At 44.1% G+C, this 26046-nt stretch overlaps 1 protein-coding gene across 1 annotated transcript in view; it reads right to left on the bottom strand.

The window, feature by feature from the left end:
- bmp5 (bone morphogenetic protein 5) overlaps nucleotides 1–26046 on the bottom strand; it is a 262311-nt gene that overhangs the window by 92808 nt on the left and 143457 nt on the right. The window contains exons 2-3 of the mRNA XM_070884339.1: nucleotides 6862–7054; nucleotides 1608–1756 (exon numbers count right to left, since the gene is read on the bottom strand). Of these exons, the coding sequence (XP_070740440.1) occupies nucleotides 1608–1756; nucleotides 6862–7054 (342 nt within the window). The remainder of the gene's footprint in view (nucleotides 1–1607; nucleotides 1757–6861; nucleotides 7055–26046) is intronic.

The raw sequence follows: 26046 nt of genomic DNA, 5'->3' as shown, positions 1-26046 counted from the left end.
CTCCCGGCGAGATGTTCAGCGCCTTCCCGGATGCTTTTCCTCCACTTTGAGCGGTGTCGGGCCAGGGATTCCTAGGTGCTGGTAGGGATGTTGCACTTTTTCAAGGAGGCTTTGAGAGTATCCTTGAAGCGTTTCCTCTACCCACCTGGGGCCCACTTGCCGTCTCGGAGCTCTGAGTAGATTACTTGTTTTGGGAGTCTCTTATCGGGCATGTCAACGATGTGGCCCACCCAACGGAGTTGATCGAGCGTGGTCAATGCCTCGGTGCTAGGGATGTTGGACTGAGCGAGAACACAGACGTCGGTGTGCCTATTCTGCCAATGGATTTGCAGGATCTTGCGGAGGCAGCTGATGGTACTTCTCTTGTGCTTTGAAGTGCCTGCTGTACATAGTCTATGTCTCTGAAGCATATAGGAAGGTGGGTAAAACTACTGCTCTGTAGACCATGAGCTTGGTGCTGGGTTTGAGGTCCTGGTCTTCAAACACTCTCTTCCTCAGACGAACGAAGGCTGCACTGGCACACTGAAGGCAGTGTTGGACCTCGTCATCGACATCTGCCCTTGTTGACAGTAGGCTCCCGAGGTATGGAAAATGGAAAATAGCAGTATGATAATGACCAGATAATCTGTTTTTTGGGTGTTGGTTGACAGATAAATATTAGCCAGGACACCAGGAAGCATTCCCCTGCTCTTCTTTGAAATATTGCTGTGTGATCTTTTGCATCCATCTAAGAGGGCAGATGGGTCTTTGTTTTATCATTTCATCTGAAAGATGGCACCATTCAACAGTACACTGGAATGTTCATTTAGAGTTTGTGTTCAAGTCCCTGGGGTGGGACTTGAACCCACAACTTTCTGACTCAGTGATGAGAGTGTTACCCACTGAGCCACAGCTGACACCTGGCGGAGGGGGGGGCGGTTGGCGGGGGGAGAAGTTAAACTCACGACTGTCTCTTTTGCGCCTGGAAAAAGGGTGGACAGGAGGTGAAAATTGAGGGGGCACCTCACCCACCTCATTGATGCCCAAAGCCTGCCTGATACCATATTCAGGTGAGCCTAGGCAAAAAGGATTCTTGCGCCGGTTGCGGAACCCTGATGTTACAAATGGGCCATGCCTAGTTGTACAGGCTTTGTGCTGCCTGACCAGCCACAAACTGCTGCAAAACTTCTTCAACGTTATATATTTTGTGGACCCAAAGGGAGCAGGCCCGACCCACCCTCAGCTTCGTCCTACACCCCACCCCCCGGGATCTACTTACGCGCGGCGTTAGAGCTGGCCAGAATTCACTAGTCCCCCACTGGTAAGCTGCATCAGGACGGCCATTTGATGCCCGCAGCTCGCCACTTTCATTCAAATGCTGCGTTTGGCTCAGGCCCCAGGCTGGCACAGAAAGGGCACACGGAGCGAGATCGCTGCTGACTCACCGGCCATTTTGGGTGCAATTCAAGTTCCTCCCCTCTGGCATGAAACCTGCTCCAATGATGCAATTCACGCAAGACAGTTAAAAATAGCCCCCAATTGTAAAATGGTAACAAACAGCTCCCAAGATGACCTCTCAGGTTGTTCTGAAAACTACCACAATTTGTTGACAGCAGCAGATAACCTACCATCCATTATCTCCACACAAAGTTGCAAGCCCAGATTATGCTGTGGGTTTACTACCCAGTGATTGCTGGTAGCAGTGATATCGAAGACAAGCCATCCTCCATCTGATACGCGGATTTTCTTGCTGTCCAGCAGAAAGAGGTCAGCATCCCTAGTAAACAGAAATACAGCCGGCAATCAGTTATAATGCAGACCAATAGATAAGAAGAACTTGCATTTATAGCACACATTTCACATCCTGAGCACACCGCATAGTGTTTTGCAATCAATGAATTACTTTTGAAGTGTAGTCACTAGTGTTTTGTAGGCAAGCATGGCAAAGTGATGTCACCAGATAATCTGTTTTGAAGATGTTGGTGAGGGAAAAATATTTCCGAGGGGATCAGAATAATTTCAAGTAGTGCTAGGGAATCTTTTGCATCCCTCTGAATGGGCAGATTGTGTCTCATTTTAACATCTTATTTAAAAGAAGGCACCTCCAATAATATCAGTCTAGGTTTTGTGCTCAAGAGAGGGGTTTGAACCCATTCCCTTTTGACTTAAAGGCGAAAGTGCTTCACACTTAGCCAAGCTAATACTGCAAACACGAATTCACACACAATTCATTGTGGAATATATGGCACGTATATACAGATTTACTTCTCAAAAAATAAAGAGAAAACAATGGTGTACAAAATATATCAGTGGGCTGTAAATTCCAGCCCCGTTCCATCAGTAGTGTCAGCAGTGGCTCAGTGGGTAGTACAATTGCCTCTGAGTTCAGAAGGATGTGGGTTCAAGTCACACTCCAGGGACTTGTGCACAAAAATCTAGGCTGATACTTCAGTGCAGTACTGAGGAAATGCTGCATTGTCAGAGGGGCCGTCTTTTGGATGAGATGCTAAACCGAGGCCCCGCTGCTCTCTCAGGAAGTGAAAGATCCCATGATACCATTTCAAAGAAGAGCAGGGAAGTTATCCCTGGTGTCCTGGTCAATATTTATCCCTCATCCAACATCATTATCACATTGCTGTTTGTGAGAGCTTGCTGTGTGCAAATTGGCTGCTGCGTTTCTTACATTACAACAGTGACTACACTTCAAAAAGTACTTCATTGGCTTTAAAGCGCTTTGGAACGTCCAGTGGTCGTGAAGAGCATTATATAAATGCAAGTTTTCTTCAACATCAGGAATATTTTCTGCTGTTGTTAAGATGGTGAAAAGGGTGGAAATCCTGGGGTAGCCTGGGAACACCCACATACATGGCCCTCAAAGCAGTCTGCAGTGCTAGGAAAGGTGTGAGGAAGATTTAAATCATCCTCGACTCCGAGGGACTGCCGAAGAAGAAGAAGAGGAAGACTTGTCCACTTCCCAATCAGAATTTGCGTCGCGTCTTAAATGGGGCACAAACCAGATGCAACCCGGTTCTTCCCCAATTTCCAACCACCCCTATGGGAAATCCACCCATTTTGTGGGCTTCCATCTCCCAAGAATTTCAGGCCCAATGCTTTTACATCAAAATGCATAAAGCAATAGCTGCAAAAATGTTATAGGCGCAAAGTATACACACTATAATGTGAGAAATTGGCAATACAGCCTTCCCCCTTCCCCTAAAGCTTGGGGCATACTGGAGATCAGTTGATAATGATATCAGTCCTGGTATTGTTCTGTCAGGCAGCTAATGCTGATTACAGTGCAGCTTTAATCTCTTTTACTCTGTAATTCTGTAATGCTGCAAATGCTAGAATGGCCACACAAGGAGAACATTGCTCACCTCCCATGGGTACATCTGAGATGGCAACAGTCATATAATTGGAGCGGCCTTGACCTGCCACTCCAGAACTGGTCAAAATGAAAAGGTACCACTACCTAATAAATTGTATTTAGTACTCTCTGGAGTCTGAAATGCGAAATCTCTGACTAATGGCCAGTGTGCTCTTTGAACTGCTAGAAAGTTTGTAACTAATTAGACATGTCTCATGTGATGATTCTTTAAGTGTAACCACCTAAAATAAACATTCCCAATCTCGGAGGTGATTTATGGGCTGTTCAGTGTAAGGCCTTTGATTTTACTGTTAACTGTCAATAGACAGAATTACATCCTGCAAAACAGTGAACGGCAAAGTTGAGGCAATAGAGATTTCAAACAACTAGAACTTTTGCTACTTAATGGATTTGCCATTATACTGTAACATTCTTTGGTTTTACTATATTTTGCTGCTCTTTCTCCTTAATATCCCACCACTGATAAGTGGTAAGAAATTAAAATAGCTGTTTGGTTAAAAATTGTAGATAGTTTTGCTCATTGAGGCTCATCAATTGAAACAAAAACAAGGGAAGGTAATCAAAATATACTGACTACTGCAGAAACATCAACTAGTGCATTAGACAACTGTCTTTGGTAAAGCAATGGCCCTGAAATTCTGATGTCCCGGGTCCGTAAGAAGCCAGGAAGGCATCGGCGCACAATGCGCATGCGCTGAAAACCGACATTTCTGATCCGTCAAGTTTTTGGTCTTGACAGATGGCCGCATCTCGGGAGCGAGGACACTTGCAGGGCAAGATTTCCGATATTTACGAATATCTTGCCCAGCAAATGTCCTTTAAAATCCTACAGCTGAAAAAGCAAGCATATAGCCTACTTTTACAGGCATAAGTGGTTAAAAATACACATACAAATAAGAAATAAAGTTATAAAAGCACTTTTTAATGTTTAAAAACCCTCCCCACTACGGTAAGCTTATTTTAAGTGTTAATAAAACATTTTTTTTAAGTCGGAAAACTATTTTTTTATAACAACTTTAATTTAAATGCATGTTAATTGTGTACTTTATTTTCTATTTTTTTATTGGTTTTTAAGTGTTTTGGGGGGTGTTTCTCATTCATAGCAATAGGAGTTCCGTACTTACAGAACTCCTATTGCTATGAATGAGAAACTATACTGTAGCTGATTGGCTGCTGTCACTAGATCCCAGCCTGCGCACGTCCCCACGTGCACGAGCTGCGCGCGCAGTCACCTCTGGGCCTCAGGCTTGGAAGTTCGGACAGTCGCAGCAGCAGCAGATAAGTGCATATCTTTTTGCTTTTTTTAGGTCGTTTCCCCACGGGAAGAGGTCGAACGGAATTTCAGGGCCAAAATGTTTGAATGCCTGTGGCAGAAACTGATCCTGGTTATTAATCCACAACATGAGAAGTACCAGCTCTGAACATTTCAGTGCACTCCGGTTGCTTTCCTTCCTAGAATGTAGTTTAGAATCCCTTTTTGTTCAATAATGAGTACGTAGTGCAGACTATAATCTGAAAAATGTTGGCATGAATTGAAAATTTCACTCAGACAGGTCACAGGGATGGCTGGTTTGGGAAGTGGAAATGCTCACACTGATGAAGTAGGGGCAGTCTTTTGAGTCTGTGAGTAAGCCACATAGTTGGGGCAAATTAAAGGGAGTTTTGCTCTGCATACCACTGTTGTATCTGATCTTAGTGTGTCCGATAGAAAAAGTGCTTTGGGGCAAATTACACTGCCATTGTCATTTTGATGTGGTGGTTCCAGGTACACATTAACATGAAAGTGGCAGCATAATTTGGGAGTCGGGTACCAGTCTGACTCTTGAGTGTACTAAACCCAAACACTGTTTGACAGAGGAAGAGAGCTCTTGTGCACCTGTGGAGCCAGTTTCAGAGCTGAGTTGAAAGAGACTTGAGAGGAAGTCGCTTGCCTTCCAGCAGGATGGCATGGGGCCTGGGAGAGGGAGAGAGCTAAAAGAGGGAAGAAAATAACTTTTGTAAAAAAGGCACCACATTGAAGAAAAAAAGTAGGTATGGATGAGCGCTCATCAGTAAGTCGCTTCAGTGGTCACCTGGTAATCAAATAGCCACTGAGTGAATGTCTTTCCAACGCAATTATTGTTGATGATGACGCCAAAAATAAATGATTAAAGCATTCAATCTTTATGAAATGCTCTGAGATTTTGTTCAGTTTTTGAAGTATCTTGAAAACCTTATGTGCTCAAAAGTGTATACATTCATTAAATTAAAGTAAAGGTAATTAGAGGAAGTATTATTATTTTCCCACATAAAGTACATATGTTCAGTTTCAACTCCAGGAAGAGCCTACATTTTATGTGACTGTGTACTGAGATAAAAGGAGACTTGAGTCTCTCTGTGTCATATCTACCTCAAAGCTATGCCTACAAAATTGTCAACAGAGCATCACGCTGACGGTCCACAATAATGGCACAATAGGAATGGCAATGTGTATTATATATCAACAAAAAAAGTAAGCCAGAAATCTTTTTGTGAATAGTGATAACACTTACAATCTACGGAGAATTTAGGGGCAATTCTGCAAAGCTCCTCTTCAGATGAGAGCTTCATTGGCTGGGAATGCAGGTTGGAGATATGGGAATAACACTACAGATAATTCTGTAACTGCATTTTTGTCTACTGCCTCACAAAATTACCTCTTATATATAAAGCTGAATTAATAACTATTATACAATGAAAGAGCTCAATAACTAACTATTGTGGAATGTGTGAAAACTTTATAATGGCTATTCATATTTGCAAGCATTTCATTTTGTAAAATATTATTTTGTACAGTAATAGGTGGGATTCATTTCTTGTTTGGAAATTTCAAATTGTTTCAGATATAAATGAATCAAAGAATTCTTCCAATATATAATGTTACACATTCTCATTAAGTTATTCCCAGCAACCACTCAGGTTTTGCTTCTCCCTTGCTTTCAGTTTCTCATTTAGTTACTGTATTGTAATAAAACTAAATGAAACAATACAAATTTTCAGCTTTGCAAGATTTGTTACAGTTGTTACAATTGCCAGCACACCCATCTTAACGATCTCTTAAACATACAACAATCTTGTCATCTTTCATGGTACACTGACAGGAAGTATTTTTCAAGAATGGAAATCACTTTTTTTTTAAATTCCAATATTAAATGATCATCATTCAGAAAAGTCAATTTCTAACTATTGGTTGAATCAGTTTTTAATGGATGTTAATGTGTTCTTTCCAACTATTATTATAATAATATGCAACATCTGCAAATCAAAGAGTCTTTTTGATTACTATCATTGAGTATATACTACATAGTGCATAGAAGGAGGCCATTTGGCCCATCATGCGTCTGAAGGCTCTTTGAAAGAACTCTCCAATTAGTCCCACTCCCGTTTTTTCCCCATAGCCCTGTAATCTTTACCAATATCATAACAAACAGATTATGGCACTTTAATAATATGTCCATATTTAATTGAAAACTTACCTATTAGTATATTCTTTAACAACCTGGTATATAGTAATCCTAAAGGTGTCATTTTCATATCTACTGTTGCTTCGATCTTTGTAAATGCGGAATTCTGCTGCTGTTACTGCCTCTCCTTCAGGAATCTGTGTGAGATCAAATCGGAATTCCTTGTAGTGCCTTCGCTGGTGAGAAAAATACTTGTCTCTTTCAACTAAGATAAGGAATAAGAAAAAAAAAGAAAAAAATTGGTATCACTTACGGCCTTAGCTACATGTGGTAGAAGCACAACCTTTTCTTTTTCCCGTTATATAGCTTGGTTTACGCCTCCATCTAAGCTATTTTTGTCAGGTGAGAACAGTCCTGGACCTAGCAGAGCTAACCACAAAGGGCAGAAAAAATCGAATTGAAAAGAATAATATTCGATGCTCTCACCACATTTCCTTTCAAATGACAAATGGGCTGTCAATGAGGAGAAACAGATTTCAGTATTTTCAAGCTTTTCGTCACTTTATAAAACACATTCAAAATTTGTACCAGCGCTGCGGGGGGGGGGGGGGGGGGGGGGAGGACCAGGGAGGTTAGTTAGTGGCATTCATAAATAAACAGCGCAAAAGATCTCCATCAAACTGTAAAATAGTATGTTTTGCCTTGGCCTTCTAACATCCACAGAAGATATTTCAATGAAAATAAATTCATTTTAGTATTCTAGGAATAAGACTATCAAACTATGTGTTCTGTGCCAAAATGGTTAGTGCCTCCACTCCATTCTATTTATTTATTTAAAACAAAAAGGTGATACAATTACAAGAATCACCATATACTTTTCCTTCGCTTGAGGTACTGTATTTTGAAAGAAATGCATTCAAATCTCTTCAATAGGTAACACTGGAGGGATGAATGACAGTTCTCACATTGTTATCAGTGCATGCACAACACAATTTCTGCCCTATTTACATACTGTAAATGTGCCAGTGATCGTGTGCCCCATTTCATTCCTTTGGTTTACTGAGGAGCCACTGGTGCTTTTGGTTGTTCAGTTGATTTTCAGCTTTTCTGAGAGGCAGATTAAGCAAAGTGAACATCTGGGGTTCAACGGTGTGACATTTAAAAAAAAAAATAAAACCATTTGAATGGGATAGTAAATTTCTGCATCTTAGCAAATGTGAGGCAAAGTTTCCTTAAAATCCGAAAACAATTATTATGTCATGAATGGGAATCTAAGTTCATGACCAAACCTGGTACAGGAGATAACATCCTCTTGTGTCAATGACAAAAGTCATGGATAAGAGTCAAACTGATTTGTGGTGGGTTTTTAAACTGTGTATAGAGCATATGAATCCATTGTGTGGATGTCCTACCAAAGAAGGATAATAGAAATATCCAGTGCAATAGGACTTGTTCTGAAATAAAACCAGAATATGCTGAAAACACTCAGCAGGCAGCATCTTTGGATAGAGAAACAAAGATAACAGCCTGGAATTTGCAGTCCGTGGTGAGGTGACAGTGATCACCGTTGATCTCAAAGACAGCTGCCCACAAAGATCTTACAATCTCTATGGCAAAACCATTAACTTTCTCAACATTAATTTGATTGTAGTGCTGTCTATTGGGGATCTCCAACATCCAGCAGCAGTGATGCCATCAAGCTGGCTAAGCAGCCAATCATTTTGAAGAATTTTCCCAGACAGCAAAGCAGGAAATAAAAGGCAGCTTTTATCATTCACTTTTAAACTGTTTTACAGAGAGCAAAATAAAGATTGGGACAGACACTTGGGGTTAAGTTAGAAGCTGAAATATAAACAAACTTAAAAATAAAATATTTTTTATTATTTTAAAAATCTAGTAATTTTTTATCATAATGGACAAATTTGACATGCCACAAGTATAAAATTAGTTGTTCAGGGTCAGAAGAGTTGATCAGTAGTAGTTAGTACTCAGAATGCCATTAAAAACCCAGTTAGACCTCATTGAACAAGGCTTAACTTTTAATGAGTTCCACAGTGCAACCTGTGGCGGAGCAGGGAATGACTGACCACAACTTCAGGATTTCCACGTTTATCTGCATATGCGCTAAATCCTGAAGTTACGGTCAGTTTCAGAGGGGCAGTGACGACTAATGCTGACAGTTTCGCCATCATTACTTCGCAATATCCGGGCCAACATCTCAAGTCGATGGGCTAGATTTTACACTTTTGTGCTTATTGTCCAAAAATGGGAGGTAAAAATGGGTTTTCAGATTGCCGGCCTCTCGCCCATTCTCAAAGCACCTAGTCTCCGTTTTTGAAATTGGGCATTACCGCGAGCGATATGAAATGCGCGGTAGCGTTAAATCTCGCTGACCTTCTGCCATAAAGTGTCGCATCCTTAGCAACAGCATGGCAACGCTCGATTCCCGTGATTCAGGAGGTCAAGGGTCATCATGACATGCGCATAAGAGGAGACAGAGAGAGAGGGAGCTGAGAGCGACTGAAAGCGTGTGTGGCTGTGGTGTGTGCTTGTTTGGCTGTTGGGCACGAGGGAGATTTACCAGTAGCAAAAAGCCTATTAAGCACCAAGAACATAGTTGGCACCGAGTTTTTGTCCAACAAATAATATATAACATGGAAGGGATGGTGGAAGCCCTGGAGCTGGTAGCCAGGAACACTGGTGGCAGAGGGTTCCCAGTGGTCCCCGAGTGCGGCACAGCACCCCAAGGTGCCGCACCCCCATTGCCAACCACATGAGAGCCATGCGGTCTACAGGGGGCGGGGGCATGGTTTCAGCATCAGCCTGATTGTAAGGGACGATGTCAGCGTCCGCCTCCTCATCCTCCTCTTCTTCTCTCTGGAGAGGAGGAATTTCAGACTCATCAAGCAATTCTTGTCCCCTCCTGATAGCCAAGTTGTGCAGCATAGAGCACACCACCACGAATTGAGCTACCTGCTCAGGGTGGTATTGGAGCTCGCCTCCTGAGTGGTCCCGGCATCTAAAGCACTGCTTAAGCACTCCAATGGTTTTCTCCACGATATTGCGAGTCGCTCTGTGGCTCTTGTTGTATTGCCTCTCGGCTTCAGTCTGGGTGTCATGCAGGGGAGTCATCAGCCAGGTGGCAAGGTCATATCCTTTGTCAACATGCATCCAGCATTGACCTTGTGGCTGATTGTTAAGCAAGTCAGATATAGTGTTCTCATGCAGGATGATGCTTGGAAATTTAGCATTCACTGCCATAATCATTTGAAGGTGGTCGACAACGAGTTTGATATTCAGGGAATGGAATCCATTACGGTTCCTGAAAACCTCTGCATCCTGAAAAGGTACCCGAATCGCGATGTGCATACAGTCTATTGCTCCCTGCACCTTGGGGAAGTTTGCAATTCTGGAGAATCCTCGAGCCCTCTCACTCTGTGCCTCCCTGGTCATAGGGAAGCTGATCAAGTCCCTCCTGCGTTCGTACAGGGCTTCAGTGACGTGTCTAATGCTGAGACAGACCGCAAATATTGCCAGCTGAGGCCTGAAAAGAACCCGACGCGTAGAATGACAGTGCCGCAGTGACTTTGACCTCGGCAGACAGTGCAGTAGTGATGGTGCTGGCAGGCTGCAGATCTCCCCTTATGAGCTGGCATACCTCAGTGATACCTCTGGCAGCGCAGTCTCAGTCTCCGAAGGCAGGTGGTGTTGGGCAAGTTGAGGTAAGACTGCTTCTCCCGGCACTTGTGGGAGGTGTAACGTCTGGTCCTCCTGATCAGTCTGGCACGTCTTACATTGGGCACATAATGCTGTGGAGCGTACCTTCGGCCATCTCGAGTCTGCAGCATTTAATTGGTCATCAAGAGAGGGTGAGAAAGGACAGGCCCCATTGCAATAGCTCTCTGTTTTCCACCGATTGATCACAAACAATGACTGTCCTGACGAAGACACCTATTAAATTCCAATCGGTCACAGTATGGTCAAGATGTTTTTACAGAGGTTCACATCAGCTCCAACGACCTCCAGAGTACACCCGAACTCCGCCGAGGTTGAAGCACAGCAGCCTTTTAAAGAATGCGACATGTGATGTAGATCATGGCGTCCATAACGCTATGATTAGTTCTGGTTAGTTCCACTTTTTTTGGGTGTTTTTTTGGGCGAGCGATATTGTGAGCGATATGTGTGCGAGGTGGTGAAAGTGACGCTGGGTAATCTCATGGTCGCTAGTTTCGGCAAATGTGATCTTTATGACAAAAAAAAAGTGGGCGGGCAGTATTATTGAACCTCGGCGTTAAATCAATGCGAAAATTAACGATAGGCGATATTATGGGCATTGATTTCGCCCATTCTGATGATTCCGCCCAAAAATGTGGGTGGGCGGTATTATTTTTTCCCGGGGTTATGCACATGGGGAAAGAAACACTCGGCGATAAGTTTCTGAAAAATGTCAGTTTCCATTTTGTGGCTAAATGGGCAATATATGGGCATTATATGTCATTTCAGTGGTAAAATGGACATTAAGTGGGCGTTATGCATGCAAAAAATGAGGAAACTCTAGCCCGAAGACGTTTCTGATCAGAACTGGAAAAGGTTAGAGATTTAACAGTTTATAAGCAAGTAGAGAGCCGGCGAAAAAAAGGTGGGGGTAGGAAAGAACAAAAGGGAAAGTCTGTGACAGCGTTGGAGGCAGCAGTGATTAAATGACAAAAGGAATGATGGTGCAAGGTGAAACGGGGTGGTAATGAGATAACAAAGAAACAAAAGATGTGTCCAGAGGAGCTGTAAATGGCAACAGAATCAGCGTGAGAAAGTGGGGGCAGAGGTTATGATCTGAAATTGTTGAACTCAGTGTTAAGTCTGGAAGGCTGCAAAGTGCTTAATATAAAGATGAGGTGCTGTTTCTCAAGCTTGTGTTGAGCTTCATTGGAACAGTGTAGGAGGCGGAGGACAGAGAGGTCAGAGTGGGAGTGGAACAGAGAATTAAAGTGGTAAGGGATCAGAAGCTCAGGGTCACGCTTGCGGACTGAATGGCAGTGTTCAGCAAAGTGATCACCCAATCTACGTTTAGTCTCCCTAATGTACAGAAGACCGCAACATGAGCAGTGAGTGCAGTATACTAAATTGAAAGAAGTACAAGTAAATCGTTGTTTCACCTAGAAGAAGTGTTTGGAGCCCTGGACGGTGGGAAGGGAGGAGGTAAAAAGGGTGTCTAGCCTCCGCAGTATTTTACTTTTGTTTTAGGATTTCTTCTGAATTCAGGACTAAGATACCCAGGCAATATAGCTGCATCCAGGATTGTTACTGAGCTATCTTACATCCATTTGATGTTGTCTATCACTCCATAAAATCTTCTCCCTACTGTGCGTTGACAAGCTGAACCAGCGCCAAGACACAGAGACAGCAAGATAGGTCTAGAAATTGGATCATGCCTGAATTGGGAGGCAGTAGCAAGAAACTGGAGGAGGAGAAGTTCACCTGAATGTATTAACCCCCATGGAGGAGACATGCTGGCCATCATGGGAAGGGGCATCGCTGAGGCCGTGGCCAGTGGCGGTGCTGGAGGGGTTGATGATGAGGGTATCTGCAGTCTTAATCCTCCTTCTCTTTTTCCACTTCTTCCTTCTTCGTCATCCCGCAATATCTTCTGACTCACAAGCTGCAGACGATGGAAGCACGCACTTCTTACTTTCTCCTCTCCTCTCACCACAACCCAACCTTTGTCCCTTTTTCATTTCAGATACCCAAGAACTGGAACTTAACCCAGTCATAGGACGATGAGGAAGAAGACAGTGAACATGAAGGGACCCCATCACTCAATTTTACCCTTGCAGCCACAAGCTCAGAGACTGACACTGCACGTACTTAAGAGGATAGGATAGAAGAGGGACCTTCACATGGTGAGATACCGGGCACAAATGTGCAGGAGCCAGGGCAGGGGGTTGGGGGGAGACAAGGATAGCACAGCTGGTGCACTAGTTCTACTGCAGAGGTGTCAGATGAGAACTTTGATGGCTCAGGCTATAGAAGAACACTGATGGGTGTTCACAACCCAATGCTTGGAACATCTGAACATAATGGCAAGGAGCAGGAATGAGTCCAGCACCAACTTGGCACAGGATTTTGCACAGACCCTGGAGCCCTTCATTTCCAACCTCCATCAGCACATCTCTGCAATCCACCATAATGCAACGTCTGATGACCAATGTCACAGCTTCCACCAAAGCTCAGACTGCTGCCTTAAAAGTTCAGACTGCTGCCAACATGGCTCTGGATACCACTGTTCAAAAGGGTTTCCAGGGCATCACAGCAGGCGACCAATCTGGTCTCCAACAGCTTACCGGGATTGCTGAGGCACAGCCCTGGGAGAGCAGCAGTGGCTCCATTAAACAAGAACCTGCTATCCTCACTCAGGATGACAGCATTCCTGCTCCCATCCCAGCCACTCTGCCAGTGCCCTTGCTGTTGCCTGTCAGTCAGCTCAGATTGCTGCAGCCCAGGCTGAGATCGTGCAGTCTGAAGCTGATCCAGGCCCAGAGCTACTCGAGGTCATCCTCTAAGACCATCTGCACACTCCTCAATTGAAGGTCAGCAGCCTTTCACCTTCCATGTTACAGCCATTAAAGAAGCACCTCACAGGAGAGCGAAAGGCACACATAAGACAGGCACTACGGAAATACACAAGGGTGATTGGTTCTTTGTTATGTTGGTAAATTATTTTAATAAATTATGATTTGATTGGTTTTTAATATCTGAAGTCAAACGAGGGAGGGCCAGTAAGTATTGTCAGAAAGAGGACAATGTGATGTTTTATTTTATTAATTCATAGGATGGGGGTATCTTTGGCAAAGCCAGCAGTTATTGCCCATTCGCTAATTGCCCTTGAGAAGTTGGTGGTGAGCCGCCTTCTTGAACCACTGTAGTCCATGTAGTGTAGATACTCCCACAGTGCTGTTAGGGAGGGGTTCCAGGATATTAACCCAGCGACTATGAAGGAACGATGATATATTTCCAAGTCAGGATGGTGTGTGACTGGGAGGGGAATTTGGAGATGGTGGTGCTCCCATGTGCCTGCTGCCCTTGTCCTTCCAGGTGGTAGAGGGCGAGGGTTTGGGAGGTGCTGCCGAATAGGCCTTGGTGAGTTGCTACAGTGCATCTTGTAGATGGTGGAGGGAGTGAATATTTAAGGTGGTGAATGGGGTGCCAATCAAGCAGGCTGCTTTGTCCTGGGTTGTGTCGAGCTTCTTGAGAGTTGTTGGAGCTACATTCATCCAGGCAACTGGAGAGTATTCCCTCACACTCCAGACTTGTGCCTTGTAGATGGTGGAAAGGCTTTGGGGAGTCAGGAGTGAGACACTCGCCGCAAAATAGCCAGCCTCTGATTTGCTCTTGTAGTCACTGTATTTATGTGGCTGGTCCAGGTACGTTTCTGATCAATGATAACCCCCATGATGTTGAAGGTGGGGGATTCGTCAATGGTAATGCCATTGAATATCAAGGGACGGTGGTTTGACTCTCTCTTCTTGGAAATGGTCATTGCCTGGCACTTGTGTGGCGCGAATGTTACTTGCTGCTTGTCAGCCCAAGCCTGAATGTTGTCCACGTCTTGTTACATGCAGTCATGGACTGTTTCATTATCTGAGGAGTTGCAAATTGAACTGAACACTGTGCAGTCATCAACGTACATCACAGATCTGACCTTATGATGGTGAAAGGTCATTGATGAAGCAGCTGAAAGTAGTTGGGCCTAGGACACTGCCCTGTGGAACTCCTACAACGAAGTCCTGAGATGATTGGCCTCAAACAATCACAACCAATTAAGTGAAGGAAGAGAGAAGCTAAAGTGTGTGAGACTGCTGGTGAATGAGGAGATGCAGTTGAGGTCACTGGAATCGCTCTTGAATCATCTGATCATGAAGAGCCCTGGTAGAAAGTCATTATCTATGTTACAGCCTCCCTTCCGCTTCCTCCTCCTCCTCCTCCACTTTCTCATGCTCCTCCTCCTCAGCTTCTAGCCTGATAGGTGGTTGACAAGGGCTGGTCCATCATCGTGGCCAGTTCATACAGCATGCAGCAAACTACCACAAATCTGGATATCCGCTCAGCCGAGTACTGCAGGGCTCCTCCAGAGTGGTCCAGGCAGCGGAAGCGTTGCTTGAGGATGCTGATGGTCTGTTCTAAATACCGTTAGCCAGTACTTGAGAGGTCCAAGGTTGCTTGGGATCTAATCTTAGCAGCCAAACCAGCAATTTTCTTTGCAACTGGAGTAATATTGGCACTTTGGACTTTGTGGACTCCCACGAGCTGAAAAAAGACCTTTCCATTCTGCTGCCAATTCTGCATGAGTAAAGTGTTCCCCATGAGTAAAGTGTTCCCCATGAGGACAGTGTTCTCCATGAGGAAAGTGTTCCCCATGAGAAAAGTGTTCCCCATGAGGAAAGTGTTCTCCATGAGGACAGTGTTCTCCATGAGGAAAGTGTTCTCCATGAGGAAATGTTCCCCATGAGGAAAGTGTTCCCCATGAGGAAATGTTCTCCATGAGGAAAGTGTTCCCCATGAGGAAATGTTCCCCATGAGGAAAGTGTTCTCCATGAGGAAATGTTCCCCATGAGGAAAGCGTTCTCCATGAGGAAAGTGTTCCCCATGGGAAAAGTGTTCCCCATGAGGAAAGTGTTCTCCATGAGAGGAAATATTCCCCATGAGGAAAGTGTTCTCCATGAGGAAATATTCCCCATGAGTAATGTGTTCTCCATGAGGAAATGTTCCCCATGAGGAAAGTGTTCTCCATGAGGAAAGTGTTCTCCATGAGGAAATATTCCCCATGAGGAAATATTCCCCATGAGGAAAGTGTTCTCCATGAGGAAAGTGTTCCCCATGAGGAATGTGTTCCCCATGAGGACAGTGTTCTCCATGAGGAAAGTGTTCTCCATGAGGAAAGCAAATTCTTTACCCTGACGGATGAGATATTGGTCATCTGCTTGATACATCTGAGCACTGCAGATTAACCTGTGGTAGCTTGCAATGAACCTGAGATATAAAGGTTAGAACTAACAAGAACTTGACAGCTGCTGGAACTGCCATCCTGTGAAGATCAGTTTCCAGGAGAGAGTGTAACTCTACTGCTGCCTTTTGATTTAAGCACAGTATGATTCTTCTAATCATAAACAGAAATTCATCTTCTACAGAAATTGCACTTTTAGGCCGTAATTTTGCCTACCAAGGCGAGAAATTTCCATTGATGGGGTTTGTTAAGCCCGCCCTGCGAGTTTCCCGGCCAATTAAAAGGAAGCGGGTCTGGTGACATCATTTGATGATACGTCATCAGCTAGATTCCTTAAAGAGACCATGTCCACGTTGATTTTGACAGTTGCACTATTAGTGTTCTACAGCATTCAGGTGCTGTAAACACTGACAAGCACTGCACAAAGGTGCAGGACTGCACCCAGACTCTCCCATGATTCCCTCCAGATGATTATGGAGGGAGTCATGGGAGAGTCTGGGTGTAGCCCTGCAGATGATTATGGAGGGAGTAACAACACGCAGGGAGGTTCTCTTCCCTTCTAATGGGCAGAAGAAACCTCCCCAGGAGACCAACGCAGCCTGGTTACACATTGCACAGGAAGGCACAAGCAGGGATGCCGTCAGGAGGATCAGGCTGCAGTGGCACAAACCTTTCAATGATCTCAATAGATCATGAAACATTACTGCAAAGCCACACTCAACTTCATCCTGCTGTGCCACTCATCACATCCTCATCACTCTGTCTTCCCTACCCTACTCCAGCACATCCTTACTCACACCAACTGATGTTACATCTCCACCCATCCCTCTCTCACTATCTACATTATCTCACTAGCCACCCCTCACACTCACCCTCATCGTTGTCCAATCATGCCATCTAACAACACACAAGTGTAAGCAATTGTATCTTTTAGCCAATGTTCATGTAAAGTTTCTGCTAATGTGTTGTCAAACATTGAAATCTTTGTTTTCAACACTTTGCGTTCTTGGATAGATTTGCGTGCCCCTTTGGAAGTGGCTTGGTGAGTTGTAATGAATGGTGAGACATAACAGTAGCCCCCGCAATGGTGATGAGTGTGAAAAAAATGGTATGGGCATTTCAAGGATGCTTTATGGTGATGGTGTGTGGTGATGTCAACCTGGCACATCACGAGGGAGCCAGGGTGTACAGCTTCAAGTGAAGTAAATCTGGCCATGCTGAAGGCATTCCTGGCCTCCGTGGCAGCAATGTGTTCGGGTGCTGATGCCCTGTGTCCTGTGCGGCATCAGTTGATTGCGAATGCGAAGGAGGTTGGTGTTGTTGTAGATGCTGTTGGTGTGCCTGGTGATGTTAGTCTTGGGGCTGATCGTGGTGGAATTCTGAGGACCAAGGTGAGATTTTGTCAAGGGCACTGATGCTGATGGAATAGATTGCAGCTGTAGTTGAGACGACAGAAGCGATCTGTCAATGGTGAGAGATTTTGTTCCAAGGAGGTGACAGTGGATAGAGAGTTTGTTCCAAATACTTCCAAACTGCGTAAAGCTTAAAAGTATCTTCCAAATCCTGAAAGCTCCAGCTTCTAAGATTGGAAAATGAACAGTTGTGAAATGGTAGCTTTTATGCCACCTTTGCAGCTGTCACCTATTCAGAACAACACCGCCTCCAGTGTGCCAGCGCAGCCTTCGGTCGCCTGAGGAAGAGAATGCTTGAAGACCAGGACCTCAAATCTGGCACCAAGCTTATAGTCTACAGGACAGTAATGATACCCACCTTCCTGTATGGCTGAGAGACGTGGGCTATATACAGTAGACACCTAAAAGCGCTGGAGAAGTACCACCAGCGCTGCCTCCGCAAGATCCTGCAAATCCACTGGGAGGACAGACGCACCAACGTCAGTGTTCCCACTCAGGCCAACATCCCCAGCATCGGAGCACTGACCACACGCGACCAGCTCCGTTGGACAGGCCACATCATCTACATGTCCGACATGAGACTCCCTAATAAAGCGCTCTACTTGGAACTCATACACGGCAAGCAAGCCCCAGGTGGGCAGAGGAAACATTTCAAGGACACCCTAAAAGCCTCCTTGATAAAATGCAGCATCCCCATTGGCACCTGGGAATCCCTGGCCCAAGACTGCCCTAAGTGGAGGAAGGGCATCCTGGAGGGCGCTGAGCACCTCGAGTCTCGTCGCCGAGAGCATGCAGGAACTAAGCGTAGACAGCGGAAGGAGCATGCGGCAAACCAGACTCGCCACCCACCCTTTCCTTCAACCACTGGCTGTCCACCTGTGACAGAGACCGTAATTCCCGTATTGGACTGCACTGTCACCTGAGAACTCACTTTTAGAGTGGAAGCAAGTCTTCCTCGATTTCGAGGGACAGCCTATGATGATGATGATGATTTGCAGCTGTCACCTTTTCAGAAGAACGGAGAGTCATTGAAAACCTAACCTACTTATCTGACGTGATCCCCGAGCGCCATGAACTTTGTCAAAAAGCTGGAAAACTGGTAAATACATGGTAAAATGCTATTTAAGTACCTTGTAACAAGCTGTTAATGATGTCAATTGCCTCCCCCGCCACTTGGTGTCGGGTCTGTAAAGCACTGACAGACACGGCACTTGGGAAACTGATGTGGAGGTGGGTTGACAGTGGGCTGCCGACCTGCTGTCAATTTTATTTTATTTTGACAGCAGACGTGCCTCCGAATCCGCCCTCTCAGCACCAGCAAAATTCTGGCTGTAGTCACCTTTTAGATGCTGACTTCTGTTAGCATGGAATGGCCACACCTCCAAGGTCAAACTGATGCTGCTGAATTTAAGGCACAGTGCATTCCAGATGAGAATCATAGGAATTTGTGTTGGAGGTAATCTCAAAATTGATTAGTATAATACGATAAAATTTATGATCAGCGCAGGATGGGATCTCTGCCAAATTTACCACCTTTCTGTGTGCTTTTCAGTCTGATGCCACAATCGATAGTGACTGGAAAATATTCCCATGGCCATTTCAAATTAACTCTTAAAAAGGCACAACCTCTGTGAAAACGTTTTTGGCATTTTGTTAACAAATACGTGGCAAAATATTGAAAATCACCTCAAGTATATTATCATTGCACCTCATTATCAAAATAAAATGTACCTGTTCCGCTTCTGGATCATTTCCTTTCCAAATCAAAAGGGAGTGCGCCAAATGTTTCACTCCGGGAATCAGTACTCACAGCAGAGGTGTTGCTAATTGCATGGAGTTGCTGGTTTCTAACTTTTTTGAGCTGCTCTTGTGTTGAATGTGACCAGCTTTACGGCCATACAAACAAGCCTTGATAATAATTCAATTTGTGTATAGAATCATAGAATGATATAGCACAGGGGGCCACTCGGCCCATTGAGCCTGTGCTGGCTCTTTGAAAGCTATCCAATTAGTCTCACTTCCCCCGCACTCTCCCCAATATTTATCCAATTCCCTTTTTAAAGTTATTATGGATCTGCTTCCTCCACCCTTTCAGGCAGTGCATTCCAGATCTGTCAAAACTGATTTTAGCGGCTAAGTAACATTTTTGGCATCACTTTTCAGTAAGGCTATTTTTTTTTAAATCAGCGGTCTGATTACTAGAGCCTGGAAATGATTGTGAATGATATGACCATACATTTCTGATCAAATTCCCATCTCCATTATTTTAATATAGGTGATAACCCTTATAAAGTAAACAGGTTAATGCCTCAATTAAAATAGGGAGAGAGAAATTTGCTAAGCATTCAGGGCTACAACATCATTCAGTAATTTCCAGACTCTGGAGATACTCATTAAATTTAATGAAAACACCATCAAGCTTTTTTTTAAAAAAAAAAGTGGTTTCTGGTTACACCCATGTGTGGTTTCAAGTATGTTCGTTTTTGAAAGGAACAGAACATGATGACGACTAAGGCATTCAAAAATGTGGTGAATGTCCACAAAACACATTGCTGAGATGATGAATTGCTGCCTAAAGTCAGTGGTTACAGACATATGGTCACATACACTGATGGTTCTCAACACAGCCATTTTAGAAAGGAACTTAGGGATGGTGGAAGGAAATCACTATAATCACGCTATGGTCAAGATCCAATAAATAATGTGATATGCAAATCTCTGTGTGTTTACATAAGAAATAGGAGCAGGCCATACGGCCCATTGAGCCTGCTCTGCCATTCAATAAGATCAAGGCTGATCATCGACCTCAACTCCACTTTCTTGCCCGATCTCCATATCCCTTCATTCCCCATGACTCCAAAAATCTATCCATCTCAGCCTTGACATACATACACATGAGAGAAGATGTAGATGGCTTCCACCAAGTTCCTTTCTCAATATTCCATAAGATTACTTAAAACATTTTGAAACTCCATGTCACCCGCAGAAACCTTTTTTTTTTATTCACTGATTTCTTGTGGCTTATTTTCAAGAATCGGAGAGATTGGAGTTGATGCGGACAAAAGCACTATTTTCAAAGGTGTTATGGCCTTGTAGATCTTTGCCTTATGACATTTTATTATAGAGGCTTCTTTCTATTGTAACTTAGCATGACGAGATTTAAGTGCTGATTTTATTTGTGTCACAAGATAAACTTGAAGAATTATTCACGCAGCAAAACTTTCTTCAGAAGAACAGAATAGCAGTAAGTGTAGGAGGTACACATGTATTCTCACACACTAATTAATAGTCACCAAATCAATTCTGCAATGTTGCAAGTTCTTAGAAATTTGCAAATGTTTTGAAAAGAGAAAACATACAGACTTACCCCAATCAGTCACACATGTATTATATAGTTTTAAAAAATTTTAAAGGGGCATTTATTTTTTAATGAGAAGGAATCACTTATACATTACTGAATAGTATTATGTTATTCTGGTACCAAGTTCCGGTACTTTTAATACACTTTTAATAGTTTGCACATTGCAGTTTTAGCTATTACTGTATCATTACAAACTGTGCAAGTGCATTGGAATACTCTAAGTAAGTCCGATAAAACAAATGCAAATGCTCTTTTTCTTTCCACAATTACTTTTTAATAAGTTCAGCAGAGTCTTTCATTGAAATATGTACAATGTTGTTTCCTTCTTTCTGTTTGTTCTAACTGATTTTCATATATAGTCTTACTGTTAACATAAAGTTATCATGAATTGAGCAAAACCTTGTTCCTCAACCACTATGGTGATCTGACTACAACTTCATCCTTCGGATCAGATCAGGAGAAGGAACAAGATGCAACTGAGAAAGATGTGGAAATGACACGATGTGCAATAAAGTCCTTATGTAAGGATTAATAGGGCATCAGGTGGCACTCTGTTCTATAGCAGTATCTACCATTGTCCACCCTTGTAGTCCAGATACAACCCAATGTTTTAGGTTTTACACTGAGGGAGAATGGGAGTTAAAACTTTTGTATTCACATTTCAAGCCACAATCTGTGCATGTGCAAATTTTTATTTCCTGTTGACGTACTTTCTGCCCATCACTGATAAGAGGAACTCAGCTCCTATAGTCAACAGGTGCTTCTTTCATATCCTCCAACACAATCCGACAGCATGTGGGCAAAGCTTGTTAGAAAAATAAAGGCATGTTAATGGCGCACACCATTATTAACGCGCACGTCGGCCAGCAAGTTCAGGGGATAAAGAGATATGCCGTGAGATGTTAATCTCTAGAACGTGCTGGTCGATTTATGCCGATACACTTTGCACAAAATGGCATCTCGCCCTTAGCCTCCCCGTTATTTTTAAGAACTTGCTGGGTTTGCACGTTAATTGCCCATTAAACGTGCTGCAGAAAGTTAGGGCAGATGATTAAAAGCCTAAGTGCTCTATTAATCCCTGATAATTGTTAATGCAATGTCAACCTCTGTGATCTAGAAAGGGAACAATTTAAACTGCTCAATTTCAATCTTGCAGGTAGTAAATTCTTCTTAGAGATTTAAAAAATGACAACATTCTCCTTTTTCCTTTCTGTCTCTTTTTTTTCTCTCTCTTAATCCAATCTTTCTCTCCCTCTTTATTTCTCTTTCTTTACCTGATTTGACTCTAATTTCCCCCTCTTTCCTTCTCTGCCATTGCTCTGTTTCTTTCTCAACCCTCAAATCTCATTGGTTAAGGAGATGCACTCATTGGTCCCACTGTTCACTAAGGTCCCAGATGTCCTGTTGCCCCATTATCAACTTACACTTCCAACAAGTTACGGTGCAAACATTTTTCGAGCTGAAGGGTGCAGCAAAAGATCGAACTAATGGCACATGCTGCGAGATGCCCGGCTCCACAACAACAACAGCAACCTGTATTTACATAGCGCCTTTAACATAGTAAAGCTTCCCAAAGTGCTTCATAGGAGTATCATAAGACTAAAAATTTGACACCGAGTCACATAAAAAGAAGTTAGGGCAGATGAAAGAGGTAGATTTTAAGGAGCGTCTTGAAACATAGAAACATAAAAAATAGGTGCAGGAGTTGGCCATTCGGCCCTTCGAGCCTGTACCACCATTCAATAAGATCATGGCTGATCATCACCTCAGTACCCCTTTTCCTGCTTTCTCTCCATACCCCTTGATCCCTTTAGCGAAAGGGCCATATCTAACTCACTCTTGAATATATCCAACAAACTGGCATCAACAACTCTCTGCAGTAGAGAATTCCACAGGTTAACAACTCTCTGAGTGATGAAGTTTCTCCTCATCTCGGTACTAAATGGCTTACCCCTTATCCTTAGACTGTGTCGCCTGGTTCTGGACTTCCCCAACATCGGCAACATTCTTCCTGCATCTAACCTGTCCAGTCCCATCAGAATTTTATATGTTTCTATGAGATCCTCTCTCCAGTGAATAAAGGCCCAATCGATCCAGTCTCTCCTTATATGTCAGTCCTGCCATCCCGGGAATTGGTCTGGTGAACCTTCGCTGCACTCCCTCAATAGCAAGAATGTCCTTCCTCAGATTAGGAGACCAAAACCGAACACAATATTCCAGGTGAGGCCTCACCAAGGCCCTGTACAACTGCAGTAAGACCTCCCTGCTTCTATACTCAACTCCACTAGCTATGAGGGCCAACATTTGCCTTCTTCACTGCCTGCTGTAGCTGCATGCCAACTTTCAATGACTGATGTACCATGACACCCAGGTCTCATTGCACCTCCCCTTTTCCTAATCTGCTGCCATTCAGATAATATACTGCCTTCGTGTTTTTGCCACCTAAGTGGATAACCTCACATTTATCCACATTATACTGCTTTTGCCATGCATTTGCCCACTCACCTAACCTGTCCAAGTCACCCTGCACCCCCTTAGCATCCTCCTCACAGCTCACACCACCACCAAGCTTAGTGTCATCTGCAAACTTGGAGATATTACACTCAATTCCTTCATCTAAATCATTGATGTATATTGTAAATAGCTGGGGTCCCAGCACTGAGCCCTGCGGCACCCCACTAGTCACTGCCTGCCATTCTGAAAAGGACCCGTTATCCCGACTCTCTGCTTCCTGTCTGCCAACCAGTTCTCTATCCAGGTCAATACATTACCCCCAATACCATGCGCTTTAATTCTGCACACCAATCCCTTGTGTGGGACCTTGTCAAAAGCCTTTTGAAAGTCTAAATACACCACATCCACTGGTTCTCCCTTATCCACTCGACTAGTTACATCCTCAAAAAATTCTAGAAGATTTGTCAAGCATGATTTCCCTTTCATAAATCCATGCTGACTTGGACCGATCCTGTCACTACTTTCCAAATGCGCTGCTATTTCATCTTTAATAATTGATTCCAATATTTTCTCCACTACTGATGTCAGGCTAACCAATCTATAATTCCCCGTTTTCTCTCTCCCTTCTTTCATAGGAACTGATCCAGAGTTGATAGACTGTTGGAAAATGATCACCAATGCATCCACTATTTCTAAGGCCACTTCCTTAAGTACTCTGGGATGCAGACTATCAGGCCCTGGGGATTTATCGGCCTTCAATCCCATCAATTTCCCTAACACAATTTCCTGAAGGAGGAAAGAGAGATAGAGAGGCGGAGAGGTTTAGGCAGGGAGATCCAGAGCTTGTGGCCTAGGCAAATGAAGGCACGGCCACCAATGGTTGAGCGATTAAAATCAGGGATGTTCAAGAGAGCAGAATTAGCGGAGATCCACCAAGATTTGACCCAGTAGCTCTGTACATCAGAAACAAGATACAGATGCGATTACTGCATAATGCAGACAGATCCAATTGCACACAGCTACAGTTCTATCAGCTTATGTCAACATATCAGGGATTATCCAACTTTGTCAAAATAAGCAGTTCCCTTTGAATTGGTGTGAAAGTGACCAAACAGCTTGCTATTACAGGCTGCATGCCAAGATATCGCACCGAAAGATCAGGAAAGTGGCGATAATAATTTGAGAACATTCTAATCCTCTCCCCATCACTAGTGTTTTCCCTCACCCCCTCACTCCCATTACATTCTCTACCTCTTCATTTTCCTACTAGCAACCAATTGCTTGACCAGCCGCTGACCCCGCCACTCCTATTACTCTTCTGTTCTCTGCCACCTTAAACTACGCATTTAACCTTTATATTTTCTCCTTCTCTCTTGCTCTCTTGCTACTTGTAACCCTCCATCCAGTCCCCTGAATTCCTACTCACTCCCCTCAAGAGCAGGTGGTGAGAGGCCGAAGGCCCCCTTCACCTTGAACCCATCTCTCTCCTCCCTTTTTTACTATTTGTTCACCTCAGAGGCTGCGTTCCCTTTGAAAAAAAGACTGTCTGCCTTTCCCTCCATCGGTTGGTCTGTCTCTGTCTGACTGCCTCCCCCTTCCTTTTAACGATCTCTTTCTTTCTGTGTTTCTCTCAGGGTTTCCCTCTCTCTCTATTTGTCCATCTCTCTGTTTCATAGCCATTAACAATTAGAATCTTTGGCCGGAAGTTATCTCGAAGCTAATTCTACTCTGCCGCTGTAAGCGCACGGGAAGCGCAGCAGATGCGTAAACAAGATTTCCACTGCACTTCCAGTGAAGTTAAGGTGGTGGAGCTTTGAGGAAAGTCTTAGGCCGAGGAGTTGGCCTCCTTAGCGTCTCCCATTATCACCTCCAGGGGGCGATAGCGGAGCGCTAACTACTTACCGACCGGACGCGGCGAGATGAACGACTCTCGTTAACTTTGGCGGGAGGTTTGCGGTATGACGTTGCGCCCCGATCTCCTGTGCCCGGAGATCGTGACATCATTGCCGTGCGCATCACCCCCGATCCGAACTTCAATTCCGCTCCCTGCAGCATCGCCTGCTGGAAACACCGGCGAAAGTTAAAGGGGAGGTGGCCGAGGTAAGAACTAAAATTTCTACAATGCTGTTTTTCAATTTTTTTCATTGCTCTTCGGCCGCAATCGATTAACTCTTCTGGAGGGCTTGGGGCTGATCGGGCCGGATCGTGGCTGCCGTCAGGGACCAGCTCACTGGTCCCAATGCAGAGGCTGCAGCAATGTCCCGTTCCTTTAAGGGAGGGAAGGAGTCTCCCAACGCAGCAGCGCTGCACAGCCTATTGCTCCACTATCGCCCCGCCTGCATCCTTTAACGCTCCAGGAAGGAAGTAGAGCGCTTGATTTACCGCTCCACTTTCTTCCTGGAGCGCAAACACCGCCTTGAGCTAATGATTCCCAGCTTTCAAAAGTTAGCATCCCGAACGGGGCGCTCCTGAATTTTTCTCCCTTAGCCTCTGTCTCACATGTGTAAGCAATCATCAATTCCCTTTTCTAACTGTCAGCAACACTTAGTTGACTCAAATTGCAACTTTGTTTTGGAAACTGAAGTAACATAAAGGCCTAGAAATGCTGTTAGACTTGACTCAGGCAGCGCACAAGTTTCGTGCTGTGTGATCATTTTAATCAAGCAGGCACGCAGCTAGCACTACTCACACTATACACTGGCTGCACGTGTGTTGGGGGGGGGGGGGGCGCGGATATTAGGCACCTCTGATGTCACTTAAAGGCAGCCAAGGTCTTTTAAAGCGGAGGTGCGCTCTGGCTTGAGATACCAAGGTAAGGCTGGCAAGCAGTCAATTGGCTGAAACCAGCAAAATACTGCCAATCCCCTCCTTTTTTTACTATGCTACATGGTAACCAGGAATATTAAGTTCCCAATCCTCCTTATTTGAGCCAGGTTTCAATTATTGCTACTATATCATAACCTCAGGTGGCAACCTCCAGACCTGCAGCTCACTAACTTTATTTGTAATATTTTGTGCATTTACTTATAAAC

This window comes from Pristiophorus japonicus, chromosome 7 (assembly GCF_044704955.1).
Source record: "Pristiophorus japonicus isolate sPriJap1 chromosome 7, sPriJap1.hap1, whole genome shotgun sequence".
Lineage (NCBI taxonomy): Eukaryota > Metazoa > Chordata > Chondrichthyes > Pristiophoridae > Pristiophorus > Pristiophorus japonicus.
The sequence above is the reverse complement of the archived record's forward strand: the minus strand, read 5'-3'. Positions and strand labels throughout refer to the sequence as shown.